Genomic DNA, 17274 nt, shown 5'->3' on the forward strand with positions numbered 1-17274 from the left:
GGATGTCTTGGGCTGTCGAGGATGTGCTCTCTGAGACGGCCTGGTTGGCCTCACACGAGATGTAGGGGGGCGATAAAATGGTTTTCTAGGGTCCCTTCTTGTGGATCTTCTTGCAGAGGAAGGGGCCTCGGTTGTAACTGAGGATAATTGCCGCAGGGTCTCATTATGGTCTTTTAGTTGAGCCACTGCGTCTTGTATCTTGTCTCTGAATAGGTTTTCACCGGTACATGGCAAATCAGCAAGTTTGCCTTGGACTTCAGGTCTCAAGTCAGATACTTTCAGCCAGGCCCACCTCCTGGCACTGATGCCCGTAGCCAACAAGCGAGAAGCTGTTTCAAAGGAGTCGTAAGCAGCACGAACCTCATGTATCCCAACCTCAAGACCTTTCTGTAGTATGGCATTGAGACTATCTTGCTGTTGTTGGGGAAGAGAGTCGGTTATTCCCTGAACCTGCTTCCAGAGATTCCTTTGATACTGTGTCATGTAAAGTTAGTATGCAGCTATGCGTGACACTAGCATAGAGCCCTGAAACATCTTGCGACACTAAATATCAAGGAATTTTTGGTCTTTGCCAGGAGGTGTTGAAGAGTGAGGGCGCAGTTTTCTGGCCTTCTTCTGTGCAGACTCAACTACCACCGACTGATGGGGTAGCTGTGGCTTTTGGAATCCAGGAATATGTTGGACCAGATAAGTTGCATCAGTCCTCTTATTCACTGGCTGGACAGTACAAGGATGCTCCCATAGACGATGCTGGAGATCCACTAGCACTTTGTGGACAGGGATAGCCATAACTTCTTTCGGAGCATCAACAAATTGGAGAACTTCCAATGTTTTATGGCATGTGTCCTCCTCTGTAATCAGGTCAAAGGGGATTGTCTCGGACATCTCCCTTACAAAATTAGCAAAGGAGAGGTCTTCTGGGGGTGATTTTCTCCTTTCTTCCGGAGGAGATGGTTCTGATAAGATGTCCTCCGTGGATGTGTCAGTGCCAATATCTTCCCATGTATCAGAAAGGGTCTCTAGTCGAGATCCTGAGGGAGGGAAGAAGGTTGGTACTGTAGGACGTGTTGGCACCAATGGATCCTTCGATGGCTCGATGGGAAATACGGTGGCACCGATTTGGATTTCGGCGGCACTCAAGGCATCAAGGGGAAACGTGGGCCTCTTGGTCCTGAGAGCCCTGATGGACCAGGCATCTGTTCCAGCATCGGTGGAATCGGTGTTGAAAGGTGACTGGAGTCCGTATTTCGTCTTCTGTGGACCCCGGAATGGGAATTGGGGCTTACAGAGACTTTACGGGTTGCTTTGGCATCGGTGGCCCGGGTTGTGTCGGAAGGGCATCGATGAGTGTATCCAATCGGGTTAGCAATAGTGTAAATATCGATGGCTCCAGTGTCTGTGTGGGGGCAGACATCGATGGCTGTAAGTCTCGGCGAGCATCTAGCACTGCCTGGCGGATGAAACCGTCCAGTTCCTCCCTGAAAGCTGGTGTAGATTTCGCAGCTACAGGGGGGGGCAGGCTAGGCGCTACTGGCACTTCCACAGGAACTTGTGGGGGCTCAGTACCCGGCACTGATATCGGTGGGGGATCGCCTTGGTTTCTCAGGTGGAGAGGGGGTTAAAGGCTCCTCTACCTGTGTCCTCTTCACAATCGGCTCGATAGCCATCGAGGCCAATGTGGTGTCTGTGCTGGCACCGGGAGTAGACTCGCGTTGGTATTGGTGCTTCCCTCGGTGCTCAGTCCAGTCTTTCTCCGGCACAGAGGAAGACGATACGGATGCCTTAGATGGAGTCGGCGACGCTCACCACTGCCCTGGTGCTCCCGGCGAGGTTTGATGACCAGTTTCTTCGAAGCTCCTACCGGTGACGATTGGATGGACATCGATGGAGTCAGCTTGATTTTAAACAGGGTCTCCATCTTGTGAGGCGAGCCCGCCTACCCTTCGGAGTCATCTGGGCACAACTTGGGCAGTGAGAAATGTCGTGTGATGAGCCAAGGCACAACAAACAGACATCATGTGGGTCGGTAATCGACATGGTACGGGGGCACTCCGGACATTTTCTGAAACCTGTTGCCATGATGGCAGACGTTGAGGCTCAAAAACGATCGATGGCCTGCGGACACCGAAAAAAGGTGGGGGCAGTAACCAATCGGAGTCGGTGAATCTTTACTCACCGAGCAATGAAAACAATATCGCAATGGGAGACCCCTATGAGGGAACTTTTTAATGAAGTAATCTTCAAGTTTTTTCCGTGAGGAAAATTTTGTGAGAGAGTTCTCACAGAGCTCCTAACCACGAGGCAAACTGCAACGTGGAAAAAAAAGAGACTGAAGGGAGACCCCTGTGGTTACAGAGATTATGGCATGCTGGGCATGCTCAGTGTGCCAGTCAAAAGTTCTACAAATTTTGACAGAAACGTTTTCCGTGATAGGACTCTGTCCAGTGACGTCACCCACATGTGAGGACTACCATTCTGCTTGTCCTGGGAGAAAAACTGGTTTCTATACGGTGTCAGTGAAACTTTCTCTGTCTCCATCTGCTGGAAGGAAGGCAAAACCCAGGAGTCTGGACTGATCTGGGTACGCACAGGGAACTGGCATTTCAGCCACTGCTTACATTTCTATGGATTCATCCCAGTGATCATTGCAAGGGACAAAAATAAGCAGAGGAACATGACGGGGGCATGAAGAACCTGCTGGAACCAGACAGCATCACACACTCCTACCTCAGCAGGCTGATTTCCTAAGAAATGCAAAATTCTGACAGCAACAGTTTTCTAGAAGATGGCAAGCAGCAGGGAGAGCCGTGCTAGCCACTTATAGCACACTCTGCAGAGCAGAAGCGTCTTCCCATGAAGAAGTTTTACAGAGAACTCACCAGAGCCGGCCCGCGTCAGGTTCATGCTGATGGACAGGTTCAGGTTCTCAGAGCGAAATGCCCGGTATGAGTCATGGTGCAGACTTGATAAGAATTCAGATAAGAACTCTGGGGAGTACAACACCACACCATGGTGGTCATGGGGATTACCATGGCAAAGCCACTGCAGGTCAAAGGTCATGCAGAGATCAGGCAGGTGCAGAAAACAGCAGTCATCATACCTAGTATGGAAGACATTTACAGTTATTTTATTAATTTACCATAAAACAAACTCTTAATTTAAATGAAGGAAAATTGATTCTTACCTGCTAATTTTTGTTCCTGAAGTACCACAGATCAGCCCAGACAAGTGGGTTTTGCATCCCTACCAGCAGATGGAGGCAGAGAACAAAAACTTTGAGGCACTGCTAATTATCTGAGAATGCCACCTGCAGTCCCCTCAGTATTGACCTGTTCCCAAGCCAAATTAAATTTAAAATCAAACTTTCCCCCTCTTTATCAGGTCAAACATCAAAACTAGGGTTGGAGCCCCCTGATTTGGAGTCCCACACCAACACGAAGGAAAACAACCAAACCTGTTCACCCTATAAGCAGGGCTTCCCAAACCTGTTCTGGGGACCCCACAGCCAGTCGGGTTTTCAGGATATCCACAACGAATATGCAAGAGATCAATTTGCATATCATGGAAACAGTATATGCAAATATCTCATGCATATTCATTGTGGATAACCTGAAAACTCGACTGGCTGTGGAGTCCCCAGGACAGGTTTGGGAAGCCCTGCCATAGGCTCTGAATATATACATACTGAAATCTGATACAAATTTGTCCATGCAATTAGAATGGTTTTTCGCAGATAAGGGGCTGGGTCTCTGGACTGATCTATCCAGGAACTAATATTAGCAGGTAAAAGAGAAATTACTTACCTGAAAATTTTGTTTTCCTTAGTGTAGACAGACTCAGGACAATGAGTTATGCTCCTCTGCCAGCAGATGGAGACAGATTCAGGTTCCAAAGCTGATGTCACCCTAGATACACCCCCCTGCAGTAACCTCAGCCCTTCAGAATTCTCTTCAAAAGCCACTGTGGACATGCTATCAAAAAAAAACAAACCAAAAAACAATTTAAAATATGATTAAAAATGGATACCCATAACTTTACTCAACCAATCAAACAATGAAACCCAGCAAGAAAAAAAGATGCCCTAATCTAAGGACTGGATGTCATCTTACCCGTAATCTCTTGGAATCGATATCCACTCCACAGGTGAATCCTTGGCACTGTTCTTGGGCAGCCATGGGCGGGATGCTGAGTCCATCTGTCTTCAATAAGGAAAACAAAAATTATTAGGTAAGTAATTTCTCCATTTCCTAGCGTGTAGCCAGATGGACTCAGGACCAATGGGGTGTACAAAAGCTACTCCCAATCAGGGGGGAGGCTGCCCGTAGTGCAGTTAACACCAGCCTTGCAAAGGTTGCATCCTCTCGGGCCTGAACGTCCAGGTGATAGAATATGGAGAAGGTGTGCAAGGAGGACCACATCGCTGCTTGGCAGATGTCGATGGTAGACAGCAGTCTAGCTTCCACCCATGAGACTGCCTGAGCCCTAGTGGAATGAACTTTAATCCGAAGGGTAACTGCTTTCCCTGCCTCCACATAGGCTCCTGTGACCACCTCCTTAATCCAGCAAGCTATGGTATCCCGCAAAGCTGGTCTGCCCTGCTTCCTTCCACTGTGAAGGTCAAACAGGAAGTCTGTCTTTCGGACACGTTCTGAAACTTCCAGATACTGCACCAAAACCATACTGACATTCAAATGGCACTTATCTAGGTATGGTAACGAAATGGACTGATTCAAATGAAACTCCTAGATAACCTTGGGCAAGGATGGAACGGTATTGAATGCTCCTGGAGTCATCTGGAGGAATGGTTTCCGACACAACAATGCCTGTAGTTCAGAGATACGACGTGCCAATAATATAGCCACTAGGAACACCGTTTTCAGGGTTAATAAATGCAAGGAAAGACTGTGCAGCGCTCGAGAGGAGGGCCCTGTCAAAAACTCCAATACTAGATTAAGATACTACAAGGGAACCTGCCACCATAGGGGTGGCCCAAGGGGCCACGTCCAGATGAGCCGACAGGTGGGTTCCATTCACCTCGCACCTGAAACAGGAAGAGCTGCTACCTGAACCTTCAAAGAGCTAAGGGTCAAACATTTATTCAAGCCATCCTGGAAAAGTTTCAGAATTAGTGGGATTTTGACTGTCCAAGGGGAAACATCATGGTCCTCGCTCCAGGCCTCAAATATTCTCCAGACCCGCACATACGCTAGAGACATAGAGAACTTCCGCATACAGAGTAAGGTGGCAATTACTGCTGTCGAATATCCTCGCTTCATCAGGCAAGCCCTCTCAAGGGCCAGAATGTAAGACAAAATAGAGTCAGATCCTCGTAAAGGACCAGTCCCTGCTGTAGTAGGTCCCTGTGTGGTGGGAGGTACAGGGAGGTCTCCACCAGGAGTCTCCGCATGTCTGCATACCACGGATGCTTGGGCCAATCTGGAGCTACTAGTAGGACTAATCTCCTGTGGCACTTGATTCTGCAAATGACCCTGTCCAGCAGGGGCCACGAAGGAAAGGCATACAGCAGCTCTTCTTCGGGCCAGGTCTGAACAAGAGCATCAATCCCCAGGATCAACTGATCACTTCTGTGACTAAAGAATCAGGGAACCTGATTTTATATTTTATAAAATGACAATTAATATGACAATAATTTTAATATTTTATAATATGACAAGATGTAATTTCATGTTTTCTCTTTCTTTGGTTTCTATCAGTTTGAATTGTTGTAAACCGTTGAGATGGATTTTTTTCTAGTCATCAGTATATAAAACTGTTTTAAAAAAATAAATAAATAACCTTCACATTCTGAGATGTGGCCAGCAGATAGATGGACAGGAGACCCTAGCAATCTACTACCAGCTAAAAGGCTTTGGCTGACAACGCCCATTCTCCTGGATTCAGACTCTCCCTGCTTAGAAAGTCTGCTCTGATGTTGTCTTTTCCTGCGATGTGGGAGACTGAGATCATCTGTAAATGTATTTCCGCCCATTCCATAAGGAGATCTATCTCTTGCAACAATTGCTGGTTCTTGGTTCTACCCTAGTGGTTGATATAGGCTACAGCTCTTGCTATTGTTTGACATTACATGGACTGCTTGACCCTGGAGTATGTGGCTGAGTTGTAGACATGCCAATCTGACTGCCCGGGCTTCAGGAGGTTTATGTTCCAGAGAGCCTCTTCCTTGGTCCAATGCCCCTGGGCTGTCAGTTCCTGACAGTGAGCTCCCCAGCCCTGGAAGTTTGCATCTGTCCTGAGGACCAGCCAGTTCGGAGGGTACAGGAGTATACTCCTGCCCAGATGAGCTTCCTGCAGCCACCACTGGAGCCGAGAGCATACTTCATCAGTAAGTGGAGGCGAATCGAATAGTCTTGAGACAGCAGGATCCAACATGACAGCAGTGAGCGTTGAAGTAGTCGCATGTGTGCCCTCATCCATGGCACAACTTACAGGGTTGCAGCCATCAAGCTGAGGCCTTGAAGATAGCTCCACACTGTCGGACGTATCGTGTTCATCAATAGATGCACTTGGGACATCAACTTCCTTATCCACGTGGTCGGGAGGAAGACCTTGTCTTGCTTGGTGTTGAACCAGACTCCCAGATATTCCAACGACTGGGAGGGTTTGAGACTGCTTTTGTCAGGTTTATGACCCAATGGAGTTCCTGAAGCAAGGAGGTCACCCTGTTGACTCTCTTCCATGAAATTTGCCTGGATCAACCAGTCGTCCAAGTATGGGAGCACCAGGATTCCCTCTTTTCTCAATGCTGCTGCTACAACCACCATAATCTCAGAAAATGTTCTGGGGTCGGTGGCCAGGCCAAAGGGGAGAGCCTGGAACTGATAATGGCAACCCAGTACTGCAAAGCATAGAAAATATTGATTTTCTTGCCAGACTGGAATTTGTAGGTAGGTCTCGGATAGGTCCAGGGAGGTTAAACACTCTCCTGATTGTATGGTCATTATCACAGAGCGTTGGGTTTCCATGCAGAAATGAGTCACTCGTAGATGTCTGTTGACACTCTTGAGGTCAGGATGGGGTGAAAGGAACCTTCCCTTCTTGGGTATGATGAAATAGCTCGAAAAAGTCCCCCATTTTCCTGGGGCACACCTGGGATTATAGCCCTCATCCTGAGGAACCTTAAAAGAGTAATCTCCACTGCCTGCTTCTTGTGCTGGGAGTGGCAAGGAGATATCATGAATGCGTCCTGAGGAGTGTGAGATTCCAGTGCATATCCTTTTCATTTGACTTCCAGTACCCATTTGTCCAATGTGATCTCGACCCACCATTGATAGAAGAGGGACAGTCGACCCCCTATCTTCTATTTGCGAGGGTGGGTTCGGCCAAACCTGAACCAGACCCTCTCTTGGGCTGCCGACTCCAAAACGACTGAGACTCCCAAAGGACTGAGACCTCTGAAATGTTGAGTTTCTGTAGGGATGAAAGCGTTGGGAGCCCCTAGATCGATCCCGCATGGGTGAGAGGCACTGTAACATCTCTTATCTTCTTTTACCCGGGGTACTGGAGATTCGCTCCATTTACTGGCCAGCTTTTCTAATTGCTTCCGAAGAGGAGTGATCCTTTAAAAGGCATCTTTGAGAGATTTGCCTTAGAGGTTGCGTCTGCTGACCAATTCCGCAGCCATAGCTGTCTTTTGACTGCCACTACTGAGGCCACTCCTCTGGCCGAGATACGGACTAGGTCCGAGCCCACGTGAGCCAAAAATACGGCGGGTTCCATAACTGTTTTGGAATTTGCCCCAGAGTCATCCACCTCCCGAGAGAGGAGCAGGGCACAACAAGAAGCAATCTGTAAGGTTATTGCCATTGCGTAAAAGGCCTGTTTAAGAATGGACTCCATCCGCCTTATTGTGAGCATCCTTTAAGGCCACGCCTCCTTCTACTGGGATAGTTGTTCGCTTAGAGACGGCACAGACCAGTGCATCCACTTTAGGGTAACACATATGTTCTCTCGCTGCCGGATCCAGTGGATATAGAGCTTCTAACACTTGTCCACTTTTAAAACTTGCTTCTGGGGCATCTAATTCCAGGTCAATCAACTCTTGGATGGCATCCAGTACTGGAAAGTAGCAAGAGGCTTTCTGTAGGGAAATCAGAATGGGATTCTTCCTTGGTTCCTTCACAGAGTCTGCCCCAGGAACGCCCAGCATTGCCAGGGTCTGGGAAAGCAGGGCTGGCAATTCTTCTCTATGGAAAAACTGTAACATGGTCTGATACGGTTCTAAACCAGGGAGAATTTCCTCATCTTACAAGGAATCTGTATCCTTTTCTTCATCCATGCCATCCAGGTCCCTGAAAGGGATACTTGGTTAAGTGATGCATGCCTCAAGGTCTGCTGATAGGACTGGGAGAGGGAGGGCTTACTGGCTGAGGTTCCGTCCGGACAGGGGCAAGTGAGGTAGCTGACTGCGCCTGTACAAAGGCTTGAAGCCCTTGAAAGAATTCCACCCAAGGGAACAACGCCTGTATGGCGTGCCGAGCAAGGAGACCGGAGGAAGTCTTAACAAAACCCCTCCAATGTCTCTGAATTGGGAGGTAATCCTTTTTCTTTTTTTTTAAACTTACGTGGGCTCAGCGCTTACTGGTTGTGTACACAGACCATCTCTGGCTGGGGGGGGGGGGGGGGGGCAGGGCCAGAGAGAGCAGGAATTAAGCCCATGCCAGCTAAGAAAAGTAGGCCCTTATGTAAGGTTCTGATGTGATATTTAATAAGAGAAATCATTTTCTAAATTTCCCAAATAATTTTTATTTAAGAAGGCTTTATGAGCTTTTTTGGTTAGTAAATTCTTCAATTACAATTGAAATTTATATTTATGCATGTTAGAAATAGATATATTTAGCTTTTTTTTTTTTTTTTTTTTATTTTGCCCAACAAAAGTAGGCCCCTTGAACATTGTAGGCCCTAGCCAAATGGCCATACTGGCACCCCCTCTCTCCTGGAGTGGCGGGGGGGAGAGGGCTTTGGCTGTCACCACCACGCTTGGCTTCCTGCACACCGCTGCCTTTCAGCTGCTTCATCAGCAAAGTCCATGCCGGGAACCAGCTACTGGACCAAGGCACTCCTCTAAGGGATCTCGGAAATCACCTCAGGAATTCTCAACTGGGGGAGGGACCTTTAGGTATCACCACAGGCGAGTGGGGCTCAATCCTTTCTCCAATTTAAAAGTAGAATTTCTTCTTCCAAAAGGTACAGCGATCACCACAGGGAAAGCATGTCCGCATCTGCTGGAAACGGAGAAATACTGAAGGGCTGAGGTCACTGCAGGAGTGTATCTATGGTGACATTAGCTTTGAAACCTGACTCCGTCTCTATCTGCTGGCAGGGGAGCATAACCCATTGATCCTGAGTCCATCTGGCTACATACTAGCAAAGAACCAATTTTCCTTTCCTGTTTGTACCCCAGATCAGTCCAGAGAAGTGGGATGTATCAAAGTACCCCTACACTGGGCGGGCATTCCAAAGACCCATTCTCAACACACTCTCACCATACATTGGCTCACCTAGGGCTCGAACATCCAAACGGTAATGACAGAAGAAAGTGTGCAGTGAAGACCACATTGCTTCCCTAGATCTCCTAAGGTGACACCAGCTCACACTCAGCCCAGGAGTGCGCTCGCAACCCCTCTGAAATCTTCCGTCCCTTGCAAAGATAGGCTGAAAAAATAGCTTCTTCAACAAATGAGCAATCGGACCCTTAGAAGCTTTACTTTCCTTCTTTGCTCCCCCGAACAAGACAAACACATCATCCGACCACTGCAAGCTGTTGGTGACCTTCAGAAACTGCAACAGAACCCAGCAAACATCCAACAAATGCAGCTCCCTTGACTCTGGAGTTTCCGAAGACCAATTCAGAAGAGCAGGGAGGTTCACCATCTGGTTCAGGTGAACGGTCCTTGCAGACAAGGTGCTTATGATATTCCTCTTATCATTACTCCTACTGATGAAAGAAATCTCTGATCCTACTCGGACCAAGACCTATTAGTCAAATTCTACACATACCTTATCAGGGTCTCCCTGATTGTATGCCCTCCCCTTGGGTTCCCATGGCCCCCTTGTTTCTTGCCCAAGTCTATGGTCATACTTCTTACTGCTATAAATGAGTTACCCATGAGGAGGCTGTGGCATGGGATCCCTTGACATATACTGTGAGGGATGGTCTTAATGCAGCTTCTGCCCTTATCCTTGGTATGGGTCACTCCACCACCAGACTGCAAACCAGCATATTGCGCCACCAGTTAAGAGAAATCACTGAGACCCTTCAGGATCATCATTTGGCCCTGGATTTACTTCTTCTGGCCTAGGGGAGAGGCCTGTGCCATACACTGAAGACCAATTTTGGTCATCAATGTTATGTGGAAATCACTGACCACACCCCTATTTTTAATTTGACCCAGCATTTAGAAGACAATTACAATTTACCTTCTGATTGGTTAGCTGAACCAGAATGGCGAAAGCCACTTCCTTTCAAAGTAGGCACAAATAAAGGGATGGGGATTCCAGGTATTGATAATTTCCTTATAGCTGGATGTATCTGCATTATTCTAGTTAATAGTTTTTTGTATTATGACCTTATTTCAACAAGCAGTGGTTCAATTTTTTACCTGTTTTTACATCCCTTTGTCCCACTCAAGATGCTGGGACTACCTCTAAATGTGCAGCTCCTGTTGCTTTAACTTATACTCAACCTATGTTACATGGAATGGAAATGCATGCCGTTTAACTGTACCGCTTGTGTATTTTGCTCCTTTTATCATCCTTCCCAATATGGATGGTGCCAGGCCCTAATTGGGCTTTTTCTTAGGGATGGGAGATAGCATTGATTGTCTTTCTTACTGTCATTTTGTGGTCTTTTCTTCTGTCTCTTCTATGTCCATTACCTGCCCTTCCATCAGCTCTCTCGCACGCTACTATGAACCTTGACTGTTCACCTATTCACCAAGGTTCAAGAGGGAAGATCTAAACCTGGGATGATCATCTGCCCAGCAACATACTGAAAAAAGTTGCAAAAGGAAAAACACTTGTGGTTACAAGTGGGTGGCCAATGAAAGCAGCTTGTGTGCAGAAAGCAAGATAGTGAAAGAGAGAAAGATAGTTGCAACCACAGAAGAATAACGAGGGCATGACCTAAGACAGTTTGGCCAGATAAGAATAGACATGGAGCTTGGCATGCATACAGAAGTGATAAGGAGGACAAGACATGCTAGGAAGGGTGTTAGGTGAATTTGGCAGAGGTCCAATGATGCATATTGAAAGGGCCAGAAAAGGTAAAACGGAAGAATAAAGAACTGTATATAAGCAGCTAATATAGAAGCGGGAAACTGAAGGAGGTCTGACAGTGGCTATCAGAGCAGCCATCTGTTTCTCCTTCCCTGTACTCTATCCTTTTACATACAAAGAAAGATTACTAATTGCTTCTGACCAGACTGAGTAAGGTGTGTTTATATGTAAACAGGGACAAGCACTATAAGATTCTTTCAGAACAAAGATACCACCTTGGGAAGAAATAAGGGAAGTGGCAAAAATACCCTGTCATCCATCATCCATAATCTTCAGAAACAGCTCCCTACAGGACAAGGTCTGTAACTCTGAAATCAGTCTGGCTGAACAAATTGCCACCAGAAAAGACACTTTTAGGGTGAGATCCTTCAGTGACGCCCTCTGCAACAGCTCAAATGAAGGCCCATAGAGAACTCAAAGAACCAAATTCAAATTCCACGCTGGGCACATTCTGTACACTGGCGGTCACAAATGCTTGACCCCGTTAAAAACTGCACCATGTCCAGATGCATCAACAAAAGTCGTTCTTGTATCTTATCTCTGAGAACTAAGGCCGCCACTTGCATACGAAGAGAGTTGAATGCCAGACCCTTAGGCAAGCCCTGCTGTAAAAAGCCAAATATGAGGGATACCCACTCTCAATAGGTCCAGGCCCTCCTCCATACACCAGGCCTCAAAAACTCTCCACACTCTGACATATGCCATAAACATGGACGGTCTCCTGGCCTGGAGTAACGTGGCAATCATTGGTTCAGAGTACCCCTGCAACCTTAAAATGTCTCCTCTCAAAAGCAAAGCCGCTAGACAAAAGTGATCCGCTCGATAAGAAAAAGACAGGTCCTTGCCACAGCAGCCCCTGCAGATGAACTAATCTGAGGGGTCCATCTACTGCAAGATAAATCAGATCCATGAACCACAGATTGAGCTGCCACTCTGGTGCCACCAGCACAACCCTTCCTGAATACCTCTGTATGCACCGCAATATGCATCCTATTAATGGCCATAGAGGAAAAATATGGATCAGAACAGTCTAACTTCAGTTAGTCAGCCAGAGTGACTCAATGCTCTCTTGATTAACAAATGTTGATACCTAATCAAACCAAATCACACTATCTTAACACCTTTCCAAGGTGAGTAACTGAACTGAACTTTTCAACCTTTTTACTTAGGTATACACTGCTCCTACCTTATTTCTAGCTTCTGGCTACTTTTTTCTTTTTAATATACAAACACTAACTTCTGCTTACTAGCTGCCTTACAGACTGACTATTTAAAAATACAAACAGTCTAACCTCTGTTTATTTGCTGCCTTACTGACTATTAAAGCACAAACACACTAAATAATATTCCCAAATAGTTGACTTCGCCCCAATACTTTTAAAAAAGAAAATGTCCCAAGTAAAAACTTTCTGATTCCTTTCAGCCACCAGCAAGGTGATCCTCTCCTCTCAGTGCTCAGCAGCGCATGGTTCGGAGAGAGGTATCTTCAAAGGATACTAATGATGCATTAGAATTAGGGCATCCAGACAGTGAGGTTCCAATAATAAGAAAAGTAGTCCAAGTGCCTATAACTAAAAACTCACCTGAGCTAAACAATTCTAACTTATCCCTATCAGTTAAAAAGCAGAATGAAAATACAAACAAAAAACAAACTTTGAAATGTTTGTATGCTAATGCCAGGAGTCTAAGAAGTAAGATGGGAGAATTAGAATGTATAGCAGGGAATGATGACAGACTTAATTGGCATCTCAGAGACATGGTGGAAGGAGGAAAACCAATGGGACAGTGCTATACTGGGGTACAAACTATATCGCAATGACAGAGAGGAGCACCCGGGAGGCGGTGTAGCGCTTTATGTCCAAGATGGCATAGACTCCAACAGGATAAACATCCTGCATGAGACTAAATGCAAAATTGAATCTTTATGGGTAGAAATGCCTTGTGTGGCGGGGAAGACTATAGTGATAGGAGTATAGTACTGTCCACCTGGTCAAGATGGTGAGACTCTCAGTGAAATGCTAAGAGAAATTAGGGAAGCTAACCAAATTGGTAGAGTGGTAATAATGGGAGATTTCAATTACCCCAATAATGACTGGGTAAATGTATCATCGGTACATGCTAGAGATATAAAGTTCCTGGATAGAATAAATGACATTTTAATGGAGCAATTGGTTCAGGAACCGACAAAAGAGAGCAATTTTAGATCTAATTCTCAGTGGAACACAGGATTTGGTGAGAGAGGTAAAGGTGGTGGGGCCGCTTGGCAATAGTGATCATAATATGATCAAATTTGAATTAATGACTGGAAGGGGGACAGTAAGCAAATCCACGGCTCTCGTGCTAAACTTTCAAAAGGGAAACTTTGATAAAATGAGAAAAATAGTTAGAAAAAAACTGAAAGGAGCAGCTACAAAGGTAAAAAGTGAGCAAGAGGCGTGGTCATTGTTAAAAAATACCATTCTAGAAGCACAGTGCAGATGTATTCCATTCCTTAAGAAAGGTGGAAAGAAGGCAAAACGATTACCGGCATGGTTAAAAGGGGACCCTTAATTTCCAATATATTTATAAATGATCTGGAAAGAAATATGATGAGTGAGGCAATCAAATTTGCAGATGATACAATTATTCAGTCATTAAATCACAAGAAGATTGTGAAAAATTGCAGGAAGACCTTGTGAGACTGGAAAATTGGGCATCCAAATGGCAGATGAAATTTAATATGGATAAGTGCAAGGTGATGCATATAGGGAAAAATAACCCATGCTATAGTTACACAATGTTAGGTTCCATATTAGGTGCTACCACTCAAGAAAGAGATCTAGGCATCATAGTGGACAACACATTGAAATAGTCGATTCAGTGTGCTGCGGCAGTCAAAAAAGCAAACAGAATGTTGGGAATTATTATTAGAATTATTATTAGAAAGGGAATGGTGAATAAGAAGGAAAATGTCATAATGCCTCTATACCGCTCCATGGTAAGACCGCACCTTGAATACTGTGTACAATTCTGGTCGCCGAATCTCACAAAAGGATAGCGTTGTGATGGAGAAGGGCAACCAAAATGATAAGGGGAATGGAACAGCTCCCCTATGAGAAAAGACTAAAGAGGTTAGGACTTTTCAGCTTGGAGAAGAGATGGCTGAGGGGGATATGATAGAGGTGTTTGAAATTATGAGAGGTCTAGAGGAGGAAGTGACGTCACCTTGGTGGATGGCAGCCTAAAACAGGGGCTCCTCCAACTACATTTCCAATCTCCTCATAATCTAATCTATCCGTGGGCTATATTTCATCCTGTCCACCGGCTTGCGAGAGTTGATTCCTCTGATGACCACGAGACGCAAACCAGTGGATTTTCGGAAATACTCCTATAAGAAAATTAGCAGGTAAGACCACCCTCCCGTGGACGACATAGCGAACGGGAGCAGCCACCGTCCGACACAACGGACAACGATGAGGATCTGCTTTCGGAAGAAGGAGACTTACCAACAAAAGCTGAAATGAAGAGATGGTTTGCTGACCTCAAGAAAGAAATCACTAGCAATACAAACGACATCATGCACTCGATCAAAGAGCTCAAAGGTGACACTGCTGAAAATGGCCACCGCATCTTTGAAATGGAGATGAGAGTGGATGCCCATAGCGAAGATATTAAAAAGAACCGAGAACTACAATTGGTGACGCAACTCGAAATAGAAAGGCTACATGAAAAGATGGAAGACTTGGAGAATCGCTCCAGAAGGCACAACTTATGTTTTAGAGGCGTACCGGAGACGCCTGAAAATGCTGATTGCTCGGCAGTGGTGTTTCAGATCAGTGCCATGATCCTGGCCTCAGAAATGCCATCTTCCGCAACAGACCCAGGTATTGACATTAAAATCGACCGAGCCCATAGACTGTTAGGGCCCAGATTAAACAATAATAAATCTAAAGATATAATTGCCTGCTATCATGATTACACTATCAAGGAAAAAATCGCCATGATTGCGCGGAAGCAAGCCTCGTGGAATTGGCAGAGAAATGCCATTATGATATTCGCAGATATCTCACCTACCACCATCAGAAAAAGACAGGAACTAAAACCAGTTACTGACCTCCTGCGGTCCGAAAATGTCAGATATCGCTGGCTCTTCCCCTTTGGGATGAGTTTCTCTCTAAAGAGGGAGTCACATTGCATAAAAACTTTGATGAAGGCATCGAGTGTCTTACACGCGGCAGGGTACCCTGGCTTTGAACACGCTATGGAGGTGCCAAAACCCAACAGCTGCTGGGAAGATTTCCCCAGATGGCAGAGGGTGAATAAGGGAGTTAAAAGGTTGAGACGCAATACAGAGAACCCTTCAACAACCCGGGCATCCACCTGAAGCCATTTGGAAGGGTATTATCTTGCTTCAGTTTTACTGCAGAGGATGGATCAATTGGGATCTATTCTCTAAAAACTTTCTTTCTTAAACTGGTTTAAATGTTCTACTGAGGTTTTACAGTACTGCAGTAGGGTTTCGCACGGGAAGCACCATGTCGCACGGATGGATGATTTGTTTAATTTTCTTTCATATTTGCATTATCTTACAGGAGAATTCAGGAACTTTATTTTATAACCGTTTATTATAAAATGTTGGTTGACAAGTTGGGGATATACCAAGATGACAACTTTCTCCTCTACTAACGCGACGTGGACGGCCGTTGAGGTCCATGTTGTGAGGGTATTGGTAAAGCGGGGGGGGGGGGGGGGAATATGGGATTAAGGGATGGGGAGCACTTCCTTGCAACATATCAGGTCACACAAATTTCTATATTGGCTAGTATTGTACACTTGAAAAATCACGGCTATCCTCGGGAGTCCAAGGGCCATGCTCCTTCTGGCTATTATTCTGTTCATGCATGCTCATGGTTTCAGCACTATATAATATTAAATGGTAACGCTTAATCTACTCACCCTTAACGTTAAGGGCTTAAACTCTCCCTTCAAGCGCCACTGTCTCTTTTCTGAATTGCAGTCTCGGAAGACATCTATTGCTTTCGTGCAGGAGACGCACTTGAAAAAACGTTATGAGCGCCTGCTTACACATGCTTCCTACCCGGTACAGTATTGGGCGGCCTGACCTTTGGCCCATAAATACCTTGGGGTGGGAATCCTGATTGCCAAAGATCTGATATTTGAGGAGGTGGCCTGCCATCCGGACCCTGAGGGCCGCTATATAATTCTTATCATTGCAATAGGGGGCGTGAAACATACGCTGGTCAATATCTATGCACCTAACACAGGTCAGGGAGTGTTTTTACAGGGGATGCTCCAGTTACTTAATCACTATGCTGAAGGAAATTTGATCATAGGCGGAGATTTTAATCTCACATTTAATCCTTACTTACATAATTCCCAAATCTCGGCGTCCTTCACTCAGAGGGACCGCTTAGTATTCAAAGACTTTATCAGCAGTTTAAATCTCCTGGATGTCTGGAGAATATGGCACCCTACTGCCCGACACTATACATTTTACTCAAGGGCACATCGTTTCTACTCCAGAATTGATTACCTTCTAGTAACAAAATGCTGTGTTAATATGATCAAAGGTCCTAAGATACACCCGATCACATGGTCAGATCATGGCCTGCTCACATTACAATTTGATATTGGGCTTTATGATAAAGGAACCCAATTCTGGAAGCTCAATGATAGCTTGTTAGATCAGGAATTCTGCCTACAGCTGCAGGCTGATATTAAGGACTATTTACAGAATAATGATAAAGAAGGGATCTCTCCCATGACTCTATGGGACTATCTCAAAGCGGTGCTACAGGGAAAATGTACAGCCAGAGGGGCTTACTTAAAAAAACAATGCACTAAAGATAAAATGGAGACTCTACAACACCTCCAAAAGATAGGACCCGTTCACTTCCGTATGGGAGACCCCACAATTTTAATCAAAATGGATAAACTGAGGGCACATCTAGATGAGGTAGAAACAGCAGAGATAGCACA

General features: G+C 45.6%; 1 protein-coding gene across 4 annotated transcripts in view; it reads right to left on the bottom strand.

Annotated features, from left to right (window-relative positions):
• The window catches only part of KIAA0100 (KIAA0100 ortholog), a 294167-nt gene that overhangs the window by 153758 nt on the left and 123135 nt on the right, over positions 1 to 17274 (bottom strand). For all 4 annotated transcript variants that reach the window (XM_029611003.1, XM_029611004.1, XM_029611005.1 and 1 more), the window contains exon 20: positions 2880 to 3100. In XM_029611003.1, the coding sequence (XP_029466863.1) occupies positions 2880 to 3100 (221 nt within the window). The remainder of the gene's footprint in view (positions 1 to 2879; positions 3101 to 17274) is intronic.

Source organism: Rhinatrema bivittatum, chromosome 8 (assembly GCF_901001135.1).
Source record: "Rhinatrema bivittatum chromosome 8, aRhiBiv1.1, whole genome shotgun sequence".
In the NCBI taxonomy this organism is placed as follows: Eukaryota; Metazoa; Chordata; class Amphibia; order Gymnophiona; family Rhinatrematidae; genus Rhinatrema; species Rhinatrema bivittatum.